This window comes from Antechinus flavipes, chromosome 3, assembly GCF_016432865.1.
Source record: "Antechinus flavipes isolate AdamAnt ecotype Samford, QLD, Australia chromosome 3, AdamAnt_v2, whole genome shotgun sequence".
Lineage (NCBI taxonomy): Eukaryota > Metazoa > Chordata > Mammalia > Dasyuromorphia > Dasyuridae > Antechinus > Antechinus flavipes.
This window is the reverse complement of record NC_067400.1, coordinates 198,164,475-198,192,064: the sequence shown is the minus strand read 5'-3', so window position 1 is coordinate 198,192,064 and position 27,590 is coordinate 198,164,475. Positions and strand designations below refer to the sequence as shown.

General features: G+C 34.4%; 1 protein-coding gene across 1 annotated transcript in view; it reads right to left on the bottom strand.

The window, feature by feature from the left end:
* Nucleotides 1-27,590, bottom strand: part of EPHA6 (EPH receptor A6) — a 983,513-nt gene that overhangs the window by 8,607 nt on the left and 947,316 nt on the right. Inside the window, 2 exon segments of the mRNA XM_051984381.1 lie at nt 14,839-15,032; nt 25,874-26,023. Of these exon segments, the coding sequence (XP_051840341.1) occupies nt 14,839-15,032; nt 25,874-26,023 (344 nt within the window).

The window sequence follows — 27,590 nt, the reverse complement described above, 5'->3', positions numbered from 1 at the left end:
TTCTACTTTACTGTCTAACATCAAAAAAGCATTACCTTCTTTGTCTATTAATGTAAATAAACCTTTACATATCAGAAAATTATAAGTGTCATAATTTAGAAAAAGTAATTGTTTTCATTCTTTCCCTATCCTTTCCCAAGAAGTTTGGTAATGTTAGATAAAAAGATTAAGAAAATCTGATTCTGTCATTTCCTCTACAAACATTTTTGCTTTTGTACCAATTAATAAACATTTATATAAACCTACTATGTGCTAGACACTAAGCTAGATCTGTAACTTTTCAGAAAAAAATGATGAAATACTTCTGGAAACTATACAATTTAGTATAATTGTTTTGTGAATGACATGAAATTTTCCAGTTTTTTGCTTTTAGTTAGGTCACTAAAGAATATAGTATTCACTAAACCATTCAACTAAGCTCTTTCCCTGGAAAAGGAGCCATAAGTTGTTTCCAGAGTATTACTATATAATAATTTCTTTTTTCTTCACAAAATGATATATTATTATCTTTCTAGTAAACTGGTTACTTTTTAGCCTTTATTCCATGTCATTGACAGGAAATTTAATAAGGTCAGGGTACAGTCATTGTTTAGAGCAACTCATGCTTTATCTTCTAATTAGCTGGGAAATGCCAGTGGCTAGAGCCTGACATCGCCACCTCCAGATGAATCATCTGGAATATTACCTAGCAAGCAATAAATGTCCTTTCTTATCAATCATATAGAATGATAAATTCAGCCTGTCTTTTAATGAGCATGTAGATATCTCTGTTATTTGGACAGTGGCAGCTGTCCACCAGTGAAAAGTACCTTTATTAAAAAAAACCAAAAATCAAAAACTGCAGCACAAGAATGTTTATGATGCAGAATGGCAGAATGTTGGACAACTTGTCTGCTGGGTTTTTTTCTTAATAAAAACGAAGAGGGGTTGAAATATTAAAAAAAATTCTTGAAACCATTGTATTGTTAGGTTTAGAAAACCTATCAAGGGGGACAAATTTTCTAAAGTAAAATGAACAATAAACATATATCCCTATTCTTATCAGGGGCAATTCAGACACAGTATGAACAAGTAGAGATTACTTAGCCAGAAAGCTCTTAACTTAATGGGTATCTACACTTAAAGTAGTACCATTTTAGACACTAAAAGGTTTTTAGATATATTGTCAATAAGCTTCTAAAACTGCCATGAACAAAAGGGAAAGTTTCCATTTTTATATGTTTTCTGTAGCTCATTGTTATCATATAACTATAAATTCTAAAAGAAACTTTAAAATGCTAAAAATAAAAGACAAGTTTACCTGTATTCAGAGGCAGAATATCTCTAAATGCCTAGCTATTAGTTCTTTAAAATAACCTTTTAAATTAAAACAAAGCAAGAAATTAACCCCAACATAATCGTATACATCATAGTATATATATGATATATAGCAGAAAACATTTTGAGAGTACTAGATATAGATTCCTTGGTGACACAGTGCTGGTATCTAGAAAACTGCTGTGACAATCAGCACTTAGTTTCTGAAACATAATAAGAACGACAAAAAAAGGATTTCTTTTGTTAGTTGATCCTACTGATGGCAAAAAAAAAGTCAAAAAGAAGCCCAACTTCAAATCTTACTTTGTTTCTGACTTTTCTATCAAACAGAATGAAAGGCAAAATAGAAAAGATAGAACAAACAAGAATTAAAGACCCAGATAGATAAGAAAACATTTCTTCTAAGAGCTTGGCAACTCATGCTTGAATCCTGCCAGTTCTCACAGAAGGTATATCTGCCAATGATTATTCTTATAGCTTTGAAATAAATCTAGACCCTAGTCAGGGGACTGGTAAGATTCCCTGGAGTCATGATTTAGGTGCCTCATTGTCAACCCAGCTTTATTGCTGGTTCCACTCTGACCTTGTATAAGAATACTAGTACTAGTACTGATATACTAACCTAAGGAAAGGCAAGAGTCTAATGAGCTATTTTAGTGCTATCTATGTTTCTACATCTGTTCATGGGTTCCTATGAGTCCTAGTATCTTAAGCATTTCCTGCTGGAGTGAAATAAAGTCTTGTCCAATATCATATATCCATGTTGTATATGGAGTACCTTTGCTGGAGTTTATGGTTCTTTTAATGACATTTGAAGAAACCTAGACAAATATTTTGGATCCAAGGTCCAATCAAATTCAAGTCTTATTTTGGAGTGGAAACCTAGAGAAGTATCTTGGGTTCGTGGTCAAGCCAAATCCAAGCCTCATTTTGGAGTACTCATTTTCTCTGAGTACTCCAGATCAAGGTAATGAAGCAAAAAGAGTGGGACCAATCAGTCATGTAGGTTGGATGTGGTTCATATGAATCCATGTCAGATAAACCCATGGTTTCACATCTGGCTTCAGACTCTTGCTAGCTATGTGAGCCTAGATAAGTCACCTAACTGCTCTGAATTTCGGTTTCCTCATATATAAGATGGAGATAATAAAAGTACCTAGGGTTGTTGTAAGGATCAAATGAGATAATATTTGAAAAGTGCTTAGTATGGTTCCTGGCACATAGTAGTGCATAATAAATGAACCCATGGTTCATAGTTCATATGAAGCCCCATGTGGGGCTTTGGGGCTTTTTTTTTTAGAATTTTAAGTTTTAAAAACAATATTCTTACATGCATCATCTTACTAGATTGTCACAATTTTGCTAGGCAGGCACTATAGATAGCAGCTAAATATTATAGTAGACAGAATATTGAATCTAGTGGTCAAGAAGACCCTCTGAGTTAAAATCTGACCTTGATCACTTCTTAGCTATATGAATCAAGGACAGTGACTTTCCCCTTATCTACCTCATTTTTCTTATCTTAAAAAAATGGAAATAATAGTAGTATCTGATCTCATAAAAGAAAAAAAGATGACAATATTTGTAAAGCACTTGAAGGCAGCTAGGTGGTACAATGGGTAAGTACTAGACTTGGAGTTGGGAAAAATTAAATTTAAATACTATGTCAGAGTGTTGGCTGTGAAGCACAGTAGATAGATCACTGAGTCTGGAATCACAAGATCCAGGTTTCAAATCTAGCCTCAGACTCTTGCTAGCTATGTGAACCTGGATAAGTCACTTAACTTCTCTGAATTTCAGTTTCCTCATGTGTAGATAGAGATAATAAAAGCACCTATCTCATAGGGTTGTTTTAAGATCAAATGAGATAATATTTGAAAAATGCTGAGTATGGTTCCTGGCACAAAGTAGTGCATATAAATATGTGATTTTCCCCACTTATCTGTTTGAATTCCTTCCTTAATCCTTCTCAGTCTTAGTTTGCTTAACTGTAAAATGGGGATATAACAGCACCTTTCTTACATGGTTGCTATGAAGATCACATGAACACATATATACATATATATACACACACATACATATTTATAAATTGCTTTGTAAACCTTAAAGCATTAGATAAATGTTAGATGTTTATTATTATTATTATTATTATTATTGCTGAGGCAATTGGGGTAAAGTGACTTGCTTAGGGTCATACAGCTAGGAAGTGTTAAATGTCTGAGGCCAGATTTGAACCCAGGTCCTTCTGACTTCAGGGCTGATGCTGCAGCCACTGCACCACCTAGCTGCCTCTTAGATGTTTATTATTATTACTATTATTATTCTAATTTATAAATGAAGATACTGAGTCTTAGGTAAAGTGATCTGACAATATCCACACAACTAGCTAATTCCAAAGATGGAATTTGAATCCATGTTTTACTGATTCCAAGTCCAATGCTTAATGAACTATTCCCATAAAAGTTAAAAGATTTCACTAAATTCACTGTTTATTAATGCCAGAACTGATAGGAGAATATGGGTTTTCTGACCCAGTTCTTTCCCTCCATACCAACTATATCCTTCTATTATATAACACAGTACCTTTATTAACATAATTATAACATTCAAGAGTTTATAAGTAATGCTTACTATACTTGATATTGGATAATTTTTCATTAGAACATTGTGTCTTCCATACTCTAAAAGTGGTATGGAGTAAGCCAAGTCTTAGCAAACTTAAACATTGAAAGAGAGTTAAAGAAACTGTAGCAATTTATCCCAGTAATGGGGAACAGCCAAGTGATGATTATTTTAAAGTTAGATTTACTAAGGTCACTTTGGCAGTTCTATGTTTATGATCCAAGTTTTATATACTTACTTTTTCTTAGGTTTTTTTTTTTTGATGAAAGAAAAATCTGCAGTTCTCTATATATTTATCATTCATTTATTTACTTTCGAAGATTGAGCAATTTTATTCAGATACATTTATTCCTCCTTTGATAATTTCTGAATTCCATTCAGTGATCAAATTTTTCAAAACTCATTAGAAGTTTTTGATTGTTAAAGCACTCAACAACTTTATTGGGTGCTTGATTTGAGAGCAGGTCTCCAGTTATATTTCACCCTTCAGTACCCTGTGATAGATGTAATTTGCAAATATTTCTCAGCCAGAAAACAGGAAATTAAAGGTCTAGGATAGTGCAGATAATGGCACAATAATTGTATATTTTGTACACGTGGCATTAAATTAGTTCAGGAACAATTTTATCCTCATCAAACAGAGAAAAAAGGGATAAGATGTTGTCAAGCATGGTACTACTTCCAGACCTAGAGAATTTCCATATTAACTATTTATAGCAGTGATTAGGAATGATTTGCTTAAGTTAGATAATTTAATATCTAATTTAGAATAGGTCTAATTCTGCACTCTTCACTCAGGCAGAACACCTACTTAATAGAGTCATGGTAAAGAAATCTTGGGAGAAAGGAAAGAAATCTTCAAATGACAAAAGAAGGCATTGGTAAATCAAGTGGATCAGTACTATAACTATGGGTGTAGAGAATATAGACATGGGCAAATTTTCATTTTCATTTGTCCATCTATAAGCAAAGGGTATTACAGACAGGAAAGAAAATCCAAATGACCAACTTAGGCAATATTGGATTTCACAAAGCAAAATGAATATTCTATTTACAATTAGGTATCAATATAGCAAATTATAAATGGCAAATGATTCCCATTTCATAATACTTTGGAAACCTTTAACTATCACCCCTCTCCTCAATTACCTCAACTATAAAATGAGGATAATGATAGTACTTATCTCCCAGGGTTGTTGTAAGGATCAAATAAGATAATATTTGTAAAATAATTAGCACAGCACTAGGAACATAGAAGATGCTGAATAAATGCTTATTCCTCCCCGCCACCTGAAACTTTCCCCAGATTAAAGACCTCTAATTTCATCAATTAATCCACATATGATATGATTTTGAGGCACATACTAGTTACCCTCCTATAGAAACTTCTTAGCTCATCAGTGTCCTCATTAAGAAAGAGTTCCCAGAATTAATCAGTGTTTCAGATATGTTCTGACCAAGGAAGAGTACTGCGAGATTAACACTTCCCTTATTTTGGATACTATATCTCTTTTAATGTGTCTAAGATTAATCTTGAAGAAAGTTTTTTTTTTTTTCAGATGAACACTGCTAAGTCATACCTCCTCATTTTATAATTGTGACACTGATATTTTGACCTACATATAAAACTATGCTTATTCTTAATAAATTTTATACTATATTTGATTGAGTCTTCTAACCTATTGATCTTTTCTGGACCTGAATTTAATTGTGACATTTGCAAATTTGATGAGTACCAACAAATACGAAATTGTATATTTATCAGGCTATTAAGAAAAATAATAAGCTGCCCAGGGTCAAGCACAGATACTTGAGGTATGCTATTAGAGACCTCCTTCCAGACTGAAACTGATAAATCTTTAGATCTGGCTGTCCAATTTCTTCTGAATTCACTTAAATCATGCTATCATCTAGTCCAGGGGCAAGGAGTGTCCAGCCCATGGATCTTATAAGGGTTGTGAAATCATTTGCTAAGGCAAATGAAGGAGATGATGAACTCAAAATAAGATACAACAATCTTCTACTGATTGAGTCCTAAACTTGATAATTGTGTATGACCCGTGATTGATGTTATAAATATCCAAATGATTCTTAGCAGCCCATAAGATAACATGATAAATTTCTAATTTTTTGTGAAATCTACTTTCTAATAACTAGTAGCAAGTTCCACATATTTTTCAATGAATATTTCTTGACTGAATGACTGACTATAACAGGGGCCAGTTGTATTTGCCACTTTAAATTTTTATTTGGATTCAGGGATAAATTCTTCAGATCAGTAAAACCCCACTAAGTCCCCAAATACAGTTCGGGGAGAGAATGAATTATGGATTTTTAAAAATACTTTTTAAAGTCATGGACCATCTTTATGGTGAAGCCTATGGACTGCTCAGAATAATGTTTTGTTGCTTGCTTTCATAATTAAAGTTTATGCTAGATATAAGTTAGCTCTGAAAAATAACCATCTGTTCTAGTCAATTCATTATCATCATAACCAATGACTGATCAACTATCATTAATGGACAGGTAATACCAAGGACTCCAGGAACAGAAGCACCCCACATCTGCCTTAGATTATTGGTCTTGATTCCGACCCATCTCTCAAAGCTATCATTTAGGAAAACAATCCTTTTGTAGAAGGGGCTGTCCATCCTCACCAACTGTCAGACTAGCCATTTGGGAGAGGCAAGCTAATCTAGTTGAAGCAAGCAAGGCATTCAGAAAGAGAAATGTGAAAGCTTGCAATCACCTCAACCATGACTCCCAGCTACTGACCACCTGCTCATTAATGAGCAGGTGCTACAACTTCTGTCTTGTCAATAAATATTCATATCTAATGAAGAGCCAGAAAAAAAAAGTTCTTGATAACAAAATCCTTGGCACTGTCAAATGGGTCAACATTAGAAACAGATATGGTTTTATCAATAAAAAAGTATTTAAAAAAAGATGTATCAAACAGCTATTAATTTTTTTTGTCCCAAATAGGATCTTTCAACTTGATTTTCTAATTAGTTGAGTCCTTTTCTATGTTTTATTTCTCCCTTGAGAGTAGAGACTGTCTTGCTTTTCTATTTGTAACCCCAACACATAATATGATGCTTTGTATATATTATTAATTTATTTTCTGCCTTTAGTTAATAATATTTTTTTTCTCTTCTACCAGCATCCTCCTACTCAGTTAAAGACATTTTCAAGAAAAGTAGTATAGTATAATGGGAAGATCATTGGTAGAGGAATTATTAGAAATTATGAAACCTAAGGCACATTTAATTGGGGGATGGGTGGGCTTGGGTTTGGTGGAAGAACATGTCCTAGTCCAGGGGTCCTCAAACTTTTTAAAGAGGGGGCCAGTTCGCTGTCCCTCAGACTGTTGGAGGGCCGGACTATAGTAAAAACAAAAACTTTGTTTTGTGGGCCTTTAAATAAAGAAACTTCATAGCCCTGAGTGAGGGGGATAAACGTTCTCAGCTGCTGCATCTGGCCCGTGGGCCGTAGTTTGAGGACTCCTGTAAATCATACCAGGAGAAGGGATGCTCTTAGCATGGTCAATAACTCCTAGCTCTCCAATCCCTGGGAAGAGGCAGGGGAAGAAGTTAAGTAAGGGTAACAACAGTAGAAATTAGGCTCTAAGAGATAGATGGGATCTTTATGGGTAATATTATGATGCATGGGCACCACTGTCTAGATGATTACTGTTCTGTATAACTAATGGAGGTTGTTTCCCTGACGCAAAACCCGAGTAGCAACCTCATTGTATCTCTAAGCATCAGGCTAGCACCTAAGCTCCTTGTTCTAGCATTTGCTAGCTATGTGATCTGGGGCATATCACTTAAGGTATATCACTTAACATCTCTGTTTCAACTTCATCAGCTCTTAATTGCAGACAAGAAGATTTTCTCTGAATATTTCACAAGACTGTTGTGAGAACCAAATATTATAATGCACATTAAAGGACTTTGTAAAGTATAAAGCTTTGTGCAAACATTTAATCAAGAAACATTTTTTTGAACTAAGCTTGTATACAATGATTATTCCTTATAGCTCACATTTCCTTGGAATTTTTGTGCAGATTATGTAGACTTGATATGTAACTATTCTTTCTTCAAATCTGTAAGACTTCCCATCCTATACAATTATGTTTCTTTTGATAAGGATGTCTCGGGGATTGCTGAATGAGAAAATACTTCAGTTCTCAGAACTTCCTGGAGATGTCATGCTAGAACTCTACCACTGACCCATGTGTCAGTGTTTTTGGTTTTGGCTTTTTTAATTTCTTTTTTCTTTTTCTCCCCTTCTTCATTGCAGGACATGCTTCAAACAGCTGGACTAGCAGACTGTGGCCTATCTCAGGCTGTATAAAATGCATTTTTGTCACTGATTATCATTTCTGAAGGGAAGTGTTAGATATACTTTGGTAAAGATTCCTTGAAAGTACACTTAATTGAACACTGAATATTTACTGTGAACCGCAGAAAATGATATTTGGAATTCTAACATCCTTCCTTCATGAAGCATGATCAGACAAGAGAAAACTGCTGATACTCTGTCTTCTCTCCAACCATCTTCAACACAGCTATCAAGATAATCTTGGTGCTGTCTGATTATGTCACTTCCCTTTCAGAAACCATCACTAGCTCCCAAGTGCTGACTGGATAAATATAAATGCTGCATCCTAACATTTAAGGCTTTCCACAATCTGACCACAACCCCCTTTCTGACCCTGTTTTACATGTTCTCTCTTACAATTTTCTGACTTTGCATATGGCCAGAACATTCCCTACTTTTCTTTCTTCAAGGTATAGTTAAATGGTCATATCTTTTATGAAATCATTCTTAATCTTTCCTAGATAAAAGTGCTCTTTCCCTCCTAAATGTTTTTTCTTAGAATGCTTGGTCTTGAATTCTTCTTTTTCTTGACACTTTCTACTTTGCTTCATACTTATTCTCTACATACAGGTCATATCCCATCATGAGAATGTAATGACTGAGAGAGATTAAAAATTTTTTTAATCTTCTTACCCCATAGTACCCAGCACATTGCCTTGTAATAATAGAGAATTGTCAAATTTCAGAGTTGTAAAGAATTTTCAAAGATTTGAAAGATTTATCTAGTCTAATCTTTATCTGATTGGATTGAGCATCAAAACTATAGTCAAAAAGACCTAGCTTCAAATCCTACTTGAGACCTTTATTGATATGTAGTCCAGGACAGGTCACAACCTTTTCTAGTTTTCAGTTTTCTTATTTTTTTGGGGGGGAAAGGGAATGAGGCAATTGGGGTTAAGTGACTTAACCAGTCCCATTGCTAGTAACTGTTAAATGTCAAAGGCTGGATTTGAACTCAGGTCTGTGCCATTTAGCTGTCCCCACAGTTTCCTCATTTGTAAATTGAAGGAGTTGGAACTGCATGATCTTATGATCCTTTCCAGTTCTAAATGCATACATTTCATTAAGTGCCAGCCTTTGCCTAAAGACTTACAGTGAAAGGAAATTTCTTTCTCCTAGACCATCCTACATCTTTTGCCTTCATTCCTATATGCATGCTGCTTAATGAAGCTGAAGAAAATCAAGAAATTGTGATAATTAAGTTCATCATAAATTCATGTTGCAAGGCAATATTTTTGTACCTCCCTAATCATCCCACTAAACACAATGATTCTTCTAAACTTTTTATCTCTCCTCAAACCCCTTCCAACTCCTTTCCCCCTTACTCTCAGCTGAAAATCCTGCATTATATTTTACTGAAGACAAAATGAGGCCATTTGATGAGGCCTCCAACTTCTCCCCGCTTCCTCATTTCACACTATTAGATGCCATTAGATTAGACCATTACCTCTTCCTTCATGTTTACTTCACATAGTAAGGTGGAGCTTCTCCTTACTAAGGCAAATCTTATTACACGAACAAGTGATCCCATTCTATCGGTCTTTTCCAGTTTATTGCCTTCTCTATCATACTCTCAGTTATCTTTAATCTCTTTCTACTGGACTTTCCTACTGACTTTAAACATATTCATGCCTTCCCATACTCAAAAACTCTTTTCTTGAACCATCCATGGCCACATTTCCTTGCTTTTTTGTGACTTAAATTCCTTCTGAAGGCCATCCATAATAGTGCCTCTACTTCTTTTTCTCTCATTCTCTTAACTCTTTGTAGACTAGTCTTCTGTTCCAAATATCCTTTTTTAACTATTAAAAGAATGACTAAACTCCCAGTCACCCAAATTTTCAACCTAGACATGACCCCATAGTCAATCATTGCCAAGTCTCTGGAATTCACCCCCTTTTCTCTTCTGACATTATTACCATATTGGTGCAGTCATTCATCATTTCACACTTAGACTATAGTAATACCCAACATGTTGGTCTGTATACTACTAATTTCTATACCAGTCCAGTCTCCATTCAGGTGACTAATTGATTTTCCTACAGCATAGATCTGACCATATTACCTCTCTACTCAATAAATTCCAGTGGCTCCATGTCACCTTCAAGATCAAATACAAAACCCTCTATTTGTCATTCAAACCTGATTATAACCTGATTTCTCCCTGAATTTTTCAATCTTTTTAATACCTTGTACAATTCATGCATGCTGAAATTTAGTTGGTCTCCTTACTGTTCCTTGAATAAGATGCACTATTTTCCAATTGTGAACATTTTCATCAGCTGTCTTCCACTCCTGGAATGATCTCACTCCTTGTCTTCCTGCCAACTAAAATATAACTTTCTACAGGAAGCTTTTCCTCCTATCCCCCTTAATTCTAATGTCTTCCCTGTATTGATTATCTACAATCTAGCTTTTATAGATCTTAATTGTGTATACTTGTTTGCATGTGGTCTCAATCTCATTAGATTGTGAGCAGGGACAGACTTTTACCTCTCTTTGTATCCCTGATGCTTAGTACAGTGTCTAGACTTAATATAACTTATGGACTTAATAAATGCTTATTAATTGAACAACTAATGTAATGGAAAGGGCTTCAGACTAGGAGTCATAAGGCATGAATTCAAATCTTGGCTCTTCTACTAACTTATATATGGCTTTGAGCATATTTTATGTTTCAAAAATTTTAAAATGAAAGGTTGGACTATAATCTTGAAGGTCTCATACTTGTACTATGTACAATATCTCTTTGATGATAACAGTCACTATGTTTGAAAAGCATTTCTCCTTGAAATAAGTAGAAATTTACAAGTTAAAATTTTAAAAATCAAGGAAAAGCATAGTGTCATTTTATCTCTATAAATAATCACCTAATGTAGATTTTTTTGGAGAAAACTTATGATTTTGCTCATGTTTTATTGGCAAGGAAGACTGACCATTCTGGTTAGTTCTATGGTATTCTGATAATAATTTCTTAAATACTAAAATCACTGTTACAAAATTCTGATTCAAAAACTACACGATAAACATTATCTCCTCTTTGAAAAGGAAAATTTACAGGTATAAATTGAAGAGTTCTCAAATGAGATGCCATTTAGCTTGTTACCTATTTTCTGATTTAACAATCATCCTTTAACTTGCTTGAATTTGTTTACATCTTTTCCCTCAAACTAAGTTTAAAATGGTTAGGGGAAATAAGAAAGCTGGTGAAAGGTTTGGAAATGATAAGCTTAAGAACTAAATTTATCATTTTTTTTCTTTTCATTCCAGAGGTATAGTAAGGGTAGGAGCAGAAACATATATATCTTAGTCAGGAGTTAGGATAGAGGATCAGTCACAAATTCTTCCATTTGATCACCAGGAGATTAGCCCTGGGCTGAATAATTACTCCCAACTCTCTCTCTTTCTCCCTCCTTCTCCTTCCTTCTTCTCCATCTTTCTCTCTCTTTTGTCTCTCTCTGTCTCTCTGTTTCTGTCTCTGTCTCTTTCCTCATCTGCCTCCCACCCTCTCTCATATACACACACATGTCATATGACTATATATAAACTTAATTTATTTGTATATATAAATTTTAATTCCCATCTTTAGTATGACCTGCTATATCAATGTGACTGAGATTTTTTTGTTATATAGACCTTTCCTCTTGGATATCTGTTATGGGCCAGAACTTGAAACAAGGTACTAAGTGGAATTGAGGAGACAATGGTTAAATCTAGTTTAGCATTGATTTAATCCTACAACAAATAATGGTTTCTTAGTGATGTAATGATTGGTGTATACTCAGTGCAGAGCATATAAACAGGAACTAAGAGCCACAGAGGGGAAGCTCTCAGGGCCAGAGAAGACAAGCACACTAGAAGCTCTCAGAGGCTGAGACAGATTCATTCTGAATCTGAGAGGCTAGAGGCTGAAGCACAAATCTTTGGATTAGGAGAGATTCAGAGGGCAGAGAAGACAGTCAGGAGCTGAAGCTCTCAGAATCAAGGAGAGAGATAGGCCTCTAAGAAAGCTAACCGGGCTCCAGGAAAGGAGACAAAATTTTGAAAGAGATAAAGGATTTGGACTTTAACCCCTGGCTACTCGTGTGGTGATTACTGAATTGAAACGAAGGCTGCTCCCGAGACCCCAAGAAAACTGAAAAAGAGAATATTACAGATATCCTCCATGAACAGTAATCCATATAGGCCACAGACTTCTCTAGGGACCTTCAGGTGACTCCCCAAACTTTGATTTGGCTTGACTATTAGCTTTTGTCCCCTTTTATTCTGTTTTCATCTCCACTCCCTCATTAGTATGTTTAAAATCCTAATAAGATTCTTAGTCCTCATATTACCAAAGTGAGGGATCCAATTACCCCTTCTCCAGGGAAATATTCTTATAGATATAGCTATCCCTTACAAATTGTGACTTTCCCCATCATAGATTTGATACATGGTGCATCAGCATAAGAAATTAAATGGAAATTTTGTGGGAATTTTGTGGAAGCCACACATTTCAGCAGACAACATAGAAAAAGTTTAGAAACTCAGAAATGCATGAAATATATATATACATACACACACACACACACACACAGAGAGAGAGAGAGAGAGAGAAAGAGAGAAAGAGAGAGAGAGTTGTACAATACCAATCCCAATTTTATAACAAGGTACTATAAGTACCCCATAAAATAAAAAGACATAATTCAGAATGAAGGGAGGGCCAAAAATTTTTATGTGGATTTTTCAGATCATAGGGGCATCATATTTCTAAAGGATAACTATTCTGACTGCTTCTGCAGCAATTAATAGCCAAAACTTCATTAGCGGGGAAAAAAGACATATTAGGCTTACTTAGATGCCATGTTAAACAGTTGGCTTATGATTCTGATTACATATGCCAACCCACTTCTTCATTAATTAGATATTGAAAATTGATTATTATTGAGATTACCAGGTAGCAGAATGAATACTGTGAATAGAGTATGGAGGACTGAGTCCAAATTCAGATTGGGCAAAGTCACATAATTTGTTTGCCTTAGTTTCCTCAATTATAAAATGGGGATAACAATAGCACTTGCCTTCCAAAGTTGTTGTGAGGATCAAATGAGATTTATAAAGTCCCTGACAGAGTGCCTGGCACATAGTAAGCACTTAAAAATATATATGCCCCTTCCCTTTTTTGTGTCATTTTATTTTCATAATAATCATCTGATGTATACTTTTTAAAGAGAAAACTTATGCTTATTGCCCATGTAGGGAACTCCTGGCAGAGAACAACCTTCTATTGATGTATACTGGCGTCTCATCTGCAACTTGTATTTACAGACAGTTGTTTGCAGACACTGAATGGTTAAGTAATTTGGTCAGGCACACACACTCTATTTCAGAGGAAGGAGAACTTGAATCTAAGCCTTCCTGATTTTAAGGCTGGAAGACTCTTCACTTTAAAGATAAGAAAAGTGATTCACAGCAAGGTTCAGGGTCACAAAGATAATGAAAGAAAGGACAGGGACTTACCCCCCCCCCCCAAGTTTCCTATTTGTAGGAAAAGTGTCCTTTATTTCAGCTTTCAGTTGTGCCTTTGCTTTTAACTGCAAACTTCTTTGGGTAGATAGACTAGAGTAATAGTTTAATATCTCTAACTATTTCATGCATGGTCTCACATTGCTGAGGTTGCCAATTAGAGGTTTGGAGCTGAACTCCTGTGTGCTCAGCCCGAACTGAGACTGATTTCAAGGAGGACTTGAACAGCCTAAAACCTTTCGAAAAACTGGCAGATTTGATTTTGTGATTCAAAGTTAATGTCTCCATATTCTGTTAATCATCTCTTGTATCATGAGATTGAGTTTTAAAATTGTTTACTTAGGAGATTTTTATGTAATTTTCAATTGTGGTTGGGTAAATGAAAATATTTTTAAAATTTATTAATAATTTAAATGGTATAATATTGATTCACCTGAATGTTCATTTTTCTCCTTTCTTATATTTCCTCTCATGAGGTTTTTAAATTCAACCAAATATTTTTAAAATGGCATTTCACTGTCAATATCAGTCTTTCTTGGGAAAAAATGGGAGCAGAGTGAAACCATTCTATCAGGGAAATGCTCCTGCTCCTAGCCAAATCATAAATTATCCTTATTTAGTTTTCCATTTCAAACAGATGGGAAGGGCATAGAATAGACAAGAAAATTATAAACAGGGCTTAAGTAGATGGATTCCACTACAAATAGTAAAGAAACTTTAGTAAATAGTGAAAGAATATATAAATATCAAAGGCCCACATGGGAATAATATTAAAAAAGCAATTCAAAAAGATTAGATATGGAGAGAAGAAAAACAAGTAACCTGCTTTCTTGTGTGAAAAGACATCCATTTTTCTTTATAGTCTTAACAATTTGCAAATTCAGCTGATAAATAAAACACCCGTCTATCAGCAGCTCAATGCTGATAATCTGAGTTTCTCATCTCTACCCATTCTTTTCCTGGAAGTAATCATACAGTCAAGAAAAAAAGCAACTTTCTGCAACTTACACAAGTATATCCTCCACCAGAGTGTGAAGGGAACTGGGATTTCTGATTAGTTTGTCTAAAAAACTGACAATATCAGTAAATTTCGGTCGGTGATTTCTCTCTTTTTGCCAACAGTGGAGCATCAGTTGGTGGAGAGATGCTGGGCAGCCCATTGGAGCTGGGAGTCTGTAGCCTTCCTCAATGGACAGAATTACCTAAACAACAGCAGCAAAAAATAACACATCAGTTTATTACATTTAATCTAATTTCATTCAACAAGTAATTATTACATGCCTGCTATATGCAAGTCACCGTCTTCTTGATTTTCCTTTTAATATCTCTCAGATTTGTCTCTTTCTTTATGTTTGCCAGCCAAATTCACACTCTTTCTCTCTTGCCTGGATTATTAAAATCAACTCCCAATTATAATTTTTACATATAGTCTTTCCCTTTTCTGAATCATCTTTCTTGTAGAGGGCAATATAATCATTCTAAAGCATAGATCTGACCATGTCTTCTTCCTGCTCAAGAATCTTTTGCCTCTAGAACAAAATACAAGTTCTTATATTTGGCATCTAAACCCTTTACAATCTGACTTTAATCTAGTTTCCAGATTTATTTCACGTAATTCCTCATTCATATAGTCTATATTCTAGCCCAAATGGCTTGCCTTTTCTCTAATGACCTTGCATCAACAGCCTCCATGCCTTTTCATGGGCTGTTCTCTATCTAAAAAGAACAACCTTCTCACTTCTGTCTCATGGGATACTTCATTTCTTTCAAGGTTCAATCAGATGTCACTTCATATGCAGGCTTTCTTGAGACCTGGTTAATGCTTTTGTTTTGTTAGTGCTTTTCTCTCTCCTCAAAAGAGCAATAAAGCTATTTATCTGTTTACATATTGTATCCTCTAGGAGTGATTTTTCTTTCTCTACTTTTTTTTTGCTTTTGTATCTTTCTTTCCAGTATAGCATCTTGCAAATGGAAGGTAATTAATAAATGGCTGCAAAAAGAGTTGAAGGTACTGTATTAGGAGCTCAGAAACATGGATTCCTTTGTAGAGATCCTCCTTCACCTTGTTGTGCTGTGAAGGTGACTGACAGGTTCCATCAGCTGAGAAGGCTTTGAGTGCAGCTTGGATTGTATGGCTATTGGCTGAGGACCAACTTGGCTAAGTTCAGAAAGGCCTATTGTCATAATGAATTTTTTGGCCACAATAATTCTCAAAGATCATTTACTAAATCTTAGTAGGGTGCAATATGGATTAATTTAATGGTGACATTGACAAAAATTATAGCTCTTAAAACAACTGAAGGAAAGATAAACAGAGAAAAGCCAATAAGAAAAAAAAATCAAAATTGTGAGTTCATTGTCTGAAATAAAGAAAAAAATCATGATAAGATAAATCTGCTGAATTCTACCAAGGGAGACATCATAATAGTTCTAGTGCTGGAGGAGCCCTTCGAGGCCAACTAGTCCATCCCCTGATCATATAGATGAGAAAATTGGTGTTCACAAAGGTTAAGTAACTTTCAAATTCACATTGGTTATGTCAGAGACAAGATTTGAATCCATGTTCTCTGACTCCTGAAATAGTTCTTTCTGTTTGCATAAAAACCAACAGCTGCTAAAAATAGGGATACCAGCACACTTTGAAGAATAAGGATTAGGTCAAGTTTGGGGGAAATCTACTGTTGTGCATTAAAGAGAAGTCCCCAAAGCTTATTTTCAGAGATTTTTGCCTAGTAAAGATGTCAGCACAAAATCAACAGGTTCTTGCAAACCATACTAAGAGTCATCTAAGTGAAATTTTACCTTTCCTACTGATTTGTTTTTTGTCCTTTTATAATAAAATCTATAAGCAGCATTTCCTAGTCCTCACTCCTTTTCTTTTCTATACTTTTCATCTCTTCTTCATTCATTGCTGGCTTCCTCCTTATTCTGACAGTGCACGTTATTGTGGCATTCTCCCATTTCTCTTTTGACCAGGTAAGATTTGACTGGGCCATCACCCTGCTTATACTTATACCGAGAAACAATAATTATAAAGAATGACAAAAATAGAACAAAATGTGAAAGATCTCATAAGACTGGAGCAACAGTCAGACTCGTCCAGGACTTAGCAGTGGCCACAGTAAAAGGCGTGGGTCTGGGAATCAAATCGGATCCAAAGAACCAGGCCAGCCAGCAAAATTGTTAGGTCCGGTAAGAGAATCTATGATATTGAATGAGAAAAAATGGTCTTCAATGAACTCGCAGGTTTTCAGGCCTTTCTTTCAACCGTGGCCAAACTCAAAAGAACATTGAACATCTCAGAGCCAAGATCAAAGATCAGATTCAAGGAGCTTCATGTGGATGAATCACTTACGTTTTTCACTTAGGAAACTGTGCCAGATGTTTAAGACTGACATCAGCAGTGAGCTGAAAAGAAAGATCGGGGCAGGGTAAGGGCAAAAGAGTAATTATGTCACACAAATGAGGAGAGGCCCAGACGCAGCGGAGTAGGGAGAATACTTAAATGACCCCATCTTAGAGAAAGAACTCCCTAAGAACAAATCTCCAGAAAAAATGAAGAAAAAAACAAACAAACAACAAATCCTCTGGGCCAGAAGGGCTCAAAAGAGGATTCTACCAAACGTTATAATATCAGCTAATTCCAATATTCTATAAACTACATGGAAAAGTAGGCAAAGGAGCCCTTGCAAATCCCTTTTGTGACATGAACAGGGTGTTGACATACAAACCAGGAAGAGAGAAACTAGAGAAAGAAAAGCACGAACCAATTTGAAGCCCAAATCTCCAATGAAACACTAGCAAGATGGCAGCAGCGTGCCACTAGGATCAGCGCCTCTGCCAGGAGGCCATCTGCACCTAAAGCCCAGCTGCCGAGGCAAGCCCCGGAGCTCTCCGAGCACCATCACCAAGCACTTTTCACCACAACTAAACAACTGGAGACCCAGTAACTGCTCATGGGTAAGCCGAGCCGGGCGGTGAACGCAATGTCATCCAGATGGCTCATTCAGCGCCACGCCAAACCACCCAAAGGTTACTTTCTGGAGCTAAGAAAAATCACAGCAAGTTCCATCTGGAAGAACAAAGGTCAGAACGTCTGGGGAATTAACAAAAAAAACCACGAAGAGAGGAGGCTCAGCCGAGCCAGATCTCACAGTAAAGTGTAATCGTCAAAACTACGCGGTCCTGGCTTTTCTACAATCCAATCAGAGCTAGGAGAGTCCTAAAAGAGAAAGAATAGGTACTAGAAATGTTTTTCTTGGCTCATGAGAAATCACACAGTTTGTCCCCTGAGAGTTTTCTTTGGATCTGTATTTGCTATATGGGTGCAATAATAATTCAAAAAGAGAGTCCTTTCTGAATTTCTCAAAGGGATTTCTGTATGTTGTTTTAGTCTTTCCACATCCTTTATCAGAAAGGCAAAGGAGAAGTAATATCCTTATCTTTAGGATGGGGAAATTGAGGTACAGAATTGGTCTTCTGAAGAAAGTCACTTATCAATTATATAGAAAAAAATACTACAAATAATGATGTGATTGAACTTTCACTGAGAAGAAACAGAGCTTCTTTTTTTATTCTGCAGAATCCCTTTATATTAAGTCATAGCATTGTGTACATTAATGTTAAACTTATTTACCATAATTTTAGATCCTTTCTTTAGTCAATACTAATGGATCTGCCCATAAAGTAATCAATAAATAAATATATATAAAGCACCTATTATATACCAGACACTATACTAAATGCTAGGGATACAAAAAGAGTCAAAAGATATTTCCCTCAAGGAGCTAAATTCTAATGGGGAGAAAACATGCAAATAAATATACAATAACAGGTTTATGTACAGGAAAAATAAAGAATAATTAACAGAGGGAAGCAACTAGAATAGGAATTGGGAAAGGCTTCCTGTACAAGATGGAATTTTAGTTGGGACATAAAAGAAGCCAGGAGGCAGTGATGAAGAGGAACGCATCTATTTTATATGACTAGATGTTTTCAAGTAACAATAATGAAATGTAATCAGTTGGGCCTCTCTGTATAATGGTAGCTTTTTGGATAACATTAAATAATATACGTCAGTGTCACCAGAACATATTACACAGACTAATCCCTACATTTTCTATGTCAAACATTCCATTAGTAAACATTATTTATAATTTCTAGCAATTTTCTGACTAGATTTATAATTGGAGGGATCACAAGCTTAGGGAAATTTTGAAGAATAAAGTATTTATCAAAACTGTTGCAAAAGGATAATTTAAAAAAATAAAATGTAAGAAAAAGAAGTTATCATTCCATTGTGAAGCATTTTTAATCAATCAATAAGCATTTACTAAATATCTATTCCATGCCAGTAATACTAATTGCTAGGAATATAAAATGAAACACTTGATGTTTTCAAGGAACTAGTCTTCTATGGAGGATAAAATGATAAAAATAATAACTAGCATTTATTTCAGATTTGCAAAATGCTTTACAAACATTACCTTAGAGATCCTCACAACTCTGTTAGATAGATACTATTATTATTTCTAGATTACAGATAAGAAACCTGAGGCAGGCAGAGATTATGTGACTTGCTCAGTCACAGAGCTAGTAGGTATTTGAGACTGAATTTGAATTTAGGTCTTCCTGCTTCCAAATCAATCTACTGTTCCACTAAGACAAAGTGATAATTGAACTTCAATATCATTATTTGGATCCAAATTTAATACTTCAGTACTTTAATAACTCCATGATCACATTGATATGAACACTTTCTCCAACTGTGTAGATCATAAGCCCTCCTGGCTTCCCGTCCTATGTTCATTTTGCCCATATACATGTATAAATATTTAATAGGGGGGGTCCACCTAACATCTTGAGTAATATCCTATATTTCTTTTGATTATATGCGGACACTGTGTTGTGGTTCATTAGTTTTCCCCAGCTTTCACTATAAAAATAGTCCACTTTCTTTTCAGTAAAACATTTCTTTGATGACATTTTTATATTGTTTTATGTGACTTATTTTTTTTTTTAAATGAACTGCACTTGTTATGCCACAAGAGGGAACCAAATCATTGAGGGAACTATCCTGCCCCTTACAGTTTTTAGATAGTAACCTGAGACAAGAAGTTAAATGACTTGACAACATCCCACAGGAAACTATATCATGTAGCAGATAAAATGCTACACTTAGAGTAAGGAAGACCTGAGTTCAAGTCCCACCTTAGACACTGTGTGATTCTGGGCAAACCACTTATTCTCTGTCTGCCTTTATTTTTTCATTTGTAAAAGAGTGATAATAGTAGCATCTTCCACCCAGGATTGTTAGGAGTATAAAATGGTCATGATAGCAGTAGTAGCAGTAGCAATAGCAGTAGCAGTACTAATAGTTTATGGAAGGGCAGGATACTTGAACCTATTCTGTTTAACTTCAAGGCTGGATCTCTATTCATTATGCTATGCTACCTATCAAGTATCTTGCATGATAGTTTATTAATAATGTATTGTATCTTATTCACATTCACTATTTCGGTGACCCTCAACTTGAATTCTTTGGTTGGCAAAGTATCTCATGATTTAGTTTAATATCCAGGCAAAATGAAAATCTGGATAATTTTCATGTTCTTAAAAATGATTTCTTGGACAATTATTTTTAAAAAGGGTTTTGTTTTTGGAAAATATTTAATATTTATACCCAGGGACTACTGGAAATATTTTTGCAGATATTGCTCCAGAATAACTTTTCCAAAGCATTCAACCTCAATTATATAGAAGTATCATGCCTTAGTTGGTAGAGTGCTAGTCTGGATCCAGGAGATTTAATTTCAAATTTATTTTTGAAAGTTATTAGATGTGTCTGGACAAAACAAGAAATTTGAACCAACCCTGGTTCTTTTACCAACAATTTCTGTGCCAGGAATTGTTTGTACAGCACAGAACTAAGATGAAATGTAAAATATCGAATCTTTAATCCCACCAACTGTCTTATATTCTGATGAAGTTTAAATATTAGATTCTTAAGAGATGATTGTAAAAACAGTTATGTTGCTCAATACTATTTTAAAATGGTCAATGAGCTCTTGTGAGAATCTTTCATGTGAAAGCAATAAATAACTATTCCATGCCTAATTATGGGGAAGCACAAGATAGGAGCCTAAATTTAAACTTTGAATAATTTGTCTGGGACACTGGTTATAGGGTTTTATGAGATGAACAACACTAGGAAAGGTATTCTAGCTCCCTTTCATGAGAGACTTGGATCTAAAGCAGAGGGGGCTCTTTTGGAATGAGGACTTAGGTGAGATTCCTTAGACTTTGGGCCCAGGAATGGTTCTATAATATTAGAATCAAAGACTGATAACTTACAAGCACTTCAAGAGGGCATGTAATCCAATCCCTTCATTTTGAAAATGAAACTGACCTTTAGAAATATTAAATGACTTATCCGGAGTTATAGAAGTCATGAAAGCCCCAGATAACCAAAAAATGAATCAAGACAGCTAAATATTAGAAGCAGTTTGAATAAGGTCCACTTTGATTTGCTTTCCCCCCTATAATTATTCCATTCCTAGAAAAATTTTGCTTTATAATGTATTTCCTGATTTACCAGTTATAGGGGGAATTAGAAATACGCATGATATTTGACCTGTGGACCTATTTTTTTTAAGGTTAGAGAAAGATAATAATTAATTGAGCAATGCTTTTAAACAACAGAGTTGTATATTTTAATAGTATCATCATCTGGGTAAAGGCTATATAAGGAGACATAGCTTTTCAAAGCCGTAACAAGAACATTAAAAGCAAAGTAAAAAAAAATGAAATGGTATAATTTTCATTAAAAGATAGAAGGGATTAGCCTCCCTCCAGGAATGATTACATAAAACCAAGTTGCTTATTATAGATAAACCTTACTGGATATTTGTCATCTAAACTGCAAACTTTAGCAATTTAGAAACAGCTTAAGCTACAGTAGGCACACATGGCAGATTATACTGTGCTTGCTGAATCTAATGAGTTTTTGAATTTTGTTTACTGTTTTGGAATCAGAGCAAGTGATGTGTACCTTTTATTAAACAAAGAAAATCCAGATGCATCAAACAATAAAAGATACTGAGATATTCTGGGAAGGTACCTAAGCTATATGGACATTGAGAGCAGTACACATCATAATAACTGTTGTATTGCTTACAGAAAGAGATGGAGTACATGCACTTCCCTCCTTAATGTTCAATAGGAAAAGTGAAATATCCAGGATGTATCCCATCAAATGTATCCCATAAAAGGAATGAAAAATGACAACATTTTTGCTTTTCTTAACATTCTTTTCCCCCTTAGTTTTGGAAAGAAATTTTTCCAGGTAAAGCATTTATAGTGAATTTGTTCACATAAACTATTAAATACATTTAAGAATCTATGTATTTATAAGTAGAAGGTCTCTTCATTACACATGTCCTCTTTTGAGGATGCATGTGATATTTATTTGTTCTTGGAAATTTAGTTTTTATGAAAGGAAATGACCCATGGCACTGCTAATGTGCTTGATTGGTGTTGAAATTGAAATATAACTACAGTAACCAAAATACATGATTAAAATTGTATGATTGTGGGACAGGGAGTAGAAGTTTATTGTTTTTCTTTCTTTATCACAATTTATTTCAAAGGAAAAAAGTTTGGCAAACAATGAAACATCAGATTCAAGAAGAAATAGGGATGTAGGTCCAATTGAAAGCATGTTGCAATGAAAATGACAGAAGTAGGTAAATATAAAGAATGACAATAATTTTCAGATAATAATTACTTGGAGATTTAAAAAATGGGGATTTAGTTTCTTTACAAAGGTTGAGGTAAACTCTAGTCAGTAGAATAAACTCCCTCCCTGACTCCTTTCCTTTCTCTCTTCCTTCCTTCCTTCCTTCTCCTCTTTCTTGAAATTCAATTTTTTAAAAAATGAAGATCTATCTTTTCTTTCCTTTACCTCCTCCCATTCCTCTCTTGGTAATGAAGCTAAAAAATAAAAGTCTTGGTATAAATATGTGTAGTCAAATAAAACAAACAATTAAATTGGCCATCAACACCTCTCCTCCAAAGCCTCACCTTGCTCTTTGAATCTAAAACCTAAATAGACTCACAAATATTTTATATTTTCTATAGTGTCTTTTTTCTATCTATCTATCTATCTATCTATCTATCTATCTATCTATCTATTCATTCATCTATTTATTTGTTTATTTTGTTGAGGCAATTGGGGTTAAGTGACTTGCCCAGGGCAAGAAAAGTCACACAGCTAGAAAGTGGTAAGTGTCTGAGGCCATATTTGAACTCAGGTCCTCCTGATTTCAGGGCTGGTTCTCTATCCACTGTACCATGCAGCTGCCCCTCTACAGTGATCTTAAATGGATTTTTTTTCTTTCTGTTGGTTTTTGTGGATAATATCCAGAAATCCTGATGATTTGAGAAGTATTATTTTATATCCTGCAATTTTGCTTAAGTTAATTGTTTCAATTAGTTTTTTTTTTAAGTTTATTTTTCCTCTCACTAGGCTAAAAAGTTCTGAAGGTGAAGGATTATTTTATCAATTAATTTTTGTATCATACTCACTTTATATATTTGTTTCCTTGTTATTTCCACCATTAGGGCAGCCAGGTGGCACAATGTACAGAATGCTGGGCTAGGAGTCACTGAGACCTAAGTTCAAATTTATCCTTAAATATTTACTAATTTTGTGTCCACTTTGCCTCTTTTTCCTCATTTGTAAAATGAATCAAGAGAAAGAACTGGCAAACCATTCCAGTAAATTTGCCAAGAAAATCTCAATTAAGGTCTTGAAGAATTGGACATGCCTGAAATAACTGAAAATAAATAAATAAATAACTGTTAGATTGAGAGGTCTTCGAAGGAAAGTACCATTTTTTTCACCTCCTTTTGTGTCTGAGTGCTTAGCATACTGCCTGGAACATCATAGGTATTTTATAAGTGTTTATTGACTGACAAAGACTTGAACACAGGATGTGTTTAATAAATACTTGTTAAATATGATTACCATATAAACAAAGTTTCAAAAGATCATAGAATTGAATAGGATCATGTGAGTTGAAAAATTATGACTGTGAATGTAAGAAAATATTATTAAAAATTTCTCCTGTCTGAGAAAAAGTATAAATTCAAATTCTTGAAAATGTTGAAAAAATATCAAGTTTCTCATAGAATTCAAGAATTAGATTTTAGCTCTGGAAATAGCTCTAAATTAGAGCTCTAGATAGTTAGAAATAGCTCTAGAACTTAGAAAGTGGTAGCTGAATATTTTCTGTTATCTTCTCCCCAATATTGCTCGACTTTGTTTATAGTGGTGAATGATTGCATGACAGTCTTATTTTTCTGATTATTCCAACTAGTGTAGCAAAGGTACTTAAAGTGATAGTTTAATTTTGTTGTTCAGTTATTTCAATCATGTCTGACTACTTGTAATCCTATTTGGAGTTTTCTGGCAAAGATACTGGAGTGGTTTGCCATTTCTTTTTCCAGATCATTTTACATATGAGGAAGCTGAGCATAAGAAGGTTAAATCACTTGCCCAGAGTCACACAGCAAGTGTCTGAAGTCAGATTTGAACTCAAGAAGAGACTTCTGGTCTGACACTTTATCCAATGAACCAATTACCTGCCCTGATAGTTTAATTACCTTGTACTTAATTAAAATATCAGTTGTCTTTATAATACCAATTGCAGAATCAGTTGGAAAATATGGTGAGGAATAGATCCTTTCAGTAATTGCTTTGATAATCAAACTAAGACAGATGGTTCTTTAATCATATGGAAAGTAGAATTAGTGATAATGATTATGTTAAGCAATTATTTGTGTCTTAAATGACTGTTTCAAGGCAATATCCTTTAATCAATTGAAGTCTGAAAAATGTGTAATAAGAGTCCCAAGTTTGAAATAGCTGAACTCTCTGAATCATAAAATCTTATGGCATTCCTGTCTGGGTAAGTAGATTTTTACATATCTTATGCTGTCAGTGCAAGCACTGACCCATACTCAAAAAAGATTGCAGAATTACAATAAGAGAAGTAGGAATTATAATAAAATATAAAAGTTCCCCCTCCTATTTTCATGCTTGAGGAAGTGAATAAATTCAGGTACCCCTAAAATTTTTTAGAAAAGAAAACCCCAATCCAACTTATCATTCTATCCTGAAATGAACCTAAGAAAACAAATAAAAGTGTATCTTCAGTTACTATTGGAAAGATCCTGGAAGGAGAAGAAAAAGAAATTGAGGTAGAAGATTTTTTTTTTCCTTCTCCTAGTCACTTTCAAACATGAATTCACTTTCTGGAAAATAGAACTATCTAAGCATCATGTACCTAAATTAGGTTGTATTAGGATGCAGACAGTGCTTGAAATAGCTTCAAATTGAACAGTTTTATAATAATATCAGGTCAGGAAAACACAAGATTCAGGTCTTGTAATACAATTTATTAGCTTGAGCTTCTTCCTATTCTACTAGTGCTGGTTCTTTCTTGGACATTAGCTCTCTTGGGATTTGATCGTTTAATGTTGCCTGCTGTTCCTTTTTTGACTTAATTGCACTTTACTAGCTATACTATCTCGAGTAGTAGTTGCTATTAGAGGGACCATCAACATCATCTCATGGAAAGAGATGTAGTCTCTGAGCAAGAATGTGCTGGTAAATTGTTTTTAAAATGGAATTTTAACCCCCACATAAATACTATTCAGTATCATCTCGTTCTCATCTTTTTTTGGATAAAGTTATGATAGATTTAATCAGTCAGTCAATATTTATTAAGTGCTTACTATGTACCAGGTACTTGGCACAAATATTAAAAGTTAGATAGTCCCTTGCCCTCAAACAACTTACAGTCTAATGGGGGAATTTAACAAAAAAGAAAATTGAAGAGGGGTGAGGGGAGACTTCTAAGGACAAACCATTGTTCTGATATTATTTTATTTTATTTTTGTAAGTTTTAATTTCTTTCGTTAAAGACTAAATACCTACAGAGTAAAAGTAACTTTAAACTCACATATCTGAGGCACTTACATCTTGGTTGGACATTTCCCAGTAAGGTCTTTCTCCATAGGACATCACCTCCCACATGACAATGCCATAGCTCCATGCATCACTAGCTGATGAGAACTTCCTGTAGGCAATAGCTTCTGGGGCTGTCCATCTTATGGGGATTTTTTCGCCCTGGAAAATATGTTGTAGATTACTCAGTTGATTCACAGTAGAGAATTCCAGTTCCATTTCAAACTTGGCATTACCATCATTAAAGATCTTTCTGACAAAAAATTTCTGAATATTCCATAATGGCTTGGCAATTTAAATGGAATATTTTTAAACTGTTAGTGAATTTCTCTAAGGTGAAACAGCATTGTTAAAAAGAAGTCACACTTTATAGGAAAGAAAACATTTTATTCATTAGAGATATTGGATGTTTTGCCTTTTGATGAAAGTTCCAGATTTGGAATATTAAAATCAAATACTATTCAGCAGTCATTTAACATTTCATTTAATTTGTAAATATAATAATTATAATAAAATAAATATTGAATTGAGAAGTATTTTGCTAAATCAGCATTGAACAGAGTAGAACTGAATTTCTTTTCTTTTCTTTCTATCTGTAATCATTTCAGTTATATCTTAATGTTTTCCTATAAATCTCTTGACATGCTAAAAATGCAACTAAAATAGACAATTTTTGTGTAAGAGAACTTTAAATTACTCAATATTTATGTTTTTAAAGCTTTCATTCTAACAGCTGAGCTCACTGAAAAGAGAAAATTAAGGTTTAACCTATACAGTTTAGCTATTTTCTGATTTTTCAGTAGTTTGAATTTAGAAGATATAAATAACACTTCATGTATTATATTTAATTTTTAATAACATTTGCAGCATCTTTTAAGAAAATTATAAAAATTTCTTTGCAATGATAATGGGAGGAACAAAATCATTTGTTTATTTCGTTTGGCATTTTTGAAATCTTCCTACTTCCTCAGTGGGAATATAGTAATTTTGTGCATATATGTGTGTGTGTTTTAAGCAAGATCTCTTGAGCCATGCTTTATAAATCCACTAGATGGCAGAAGAGAACAGCAAGCAGATTTTGAACATTAATAACACCAACTTTTCAGGACCCTGCAATTCATTTATAGTTAACTAAGATCTTTTTTCTTTTTTTGACAGACAGAACACATAGCAAAGGAAAATTTTGATGAGTATACTTTGCCGCTAGTTATATTCTCAGCATCATCTTCATCATCATCATCGTTTGAAAATCTGCTTTGTTAAGTTCTTTGTAAAGATTAGAAGGAAAATCAGAAAGGAAAAAAACTTCCTGCTTTGGAGAAAGAGTCAAAGACATTAATAATGAAACTTTAAATCCAATAGACAATTGTTGCTTTTTAAGGTTATATTAGGCAAGTATGTGGTATTATGGATAGAGCTCGAGGGGTATAGGCAGGAAAAAATGACTTAAATTGGGTTTTAGACCATATACTGGTTGTATGACTCTGGACAAGTCTCTGAATCTCCCTCATTGGGCCTCAATTTCCTCCTCTGTAAAATGAAGGTATTAATGACATCTACTTCTGACGGTTGTTATGTGGATAGACTGAGATACTATTTGTAAAGCACTTTATCAATCTTAAAGCATGACATAAATGTAAGCTAGTTATTATTATTGTTGGGAAAAGTGATTAATATTCAATAGGAAAAATAATGAACTGCAAGGATTAATTAAACACACATTTATTTA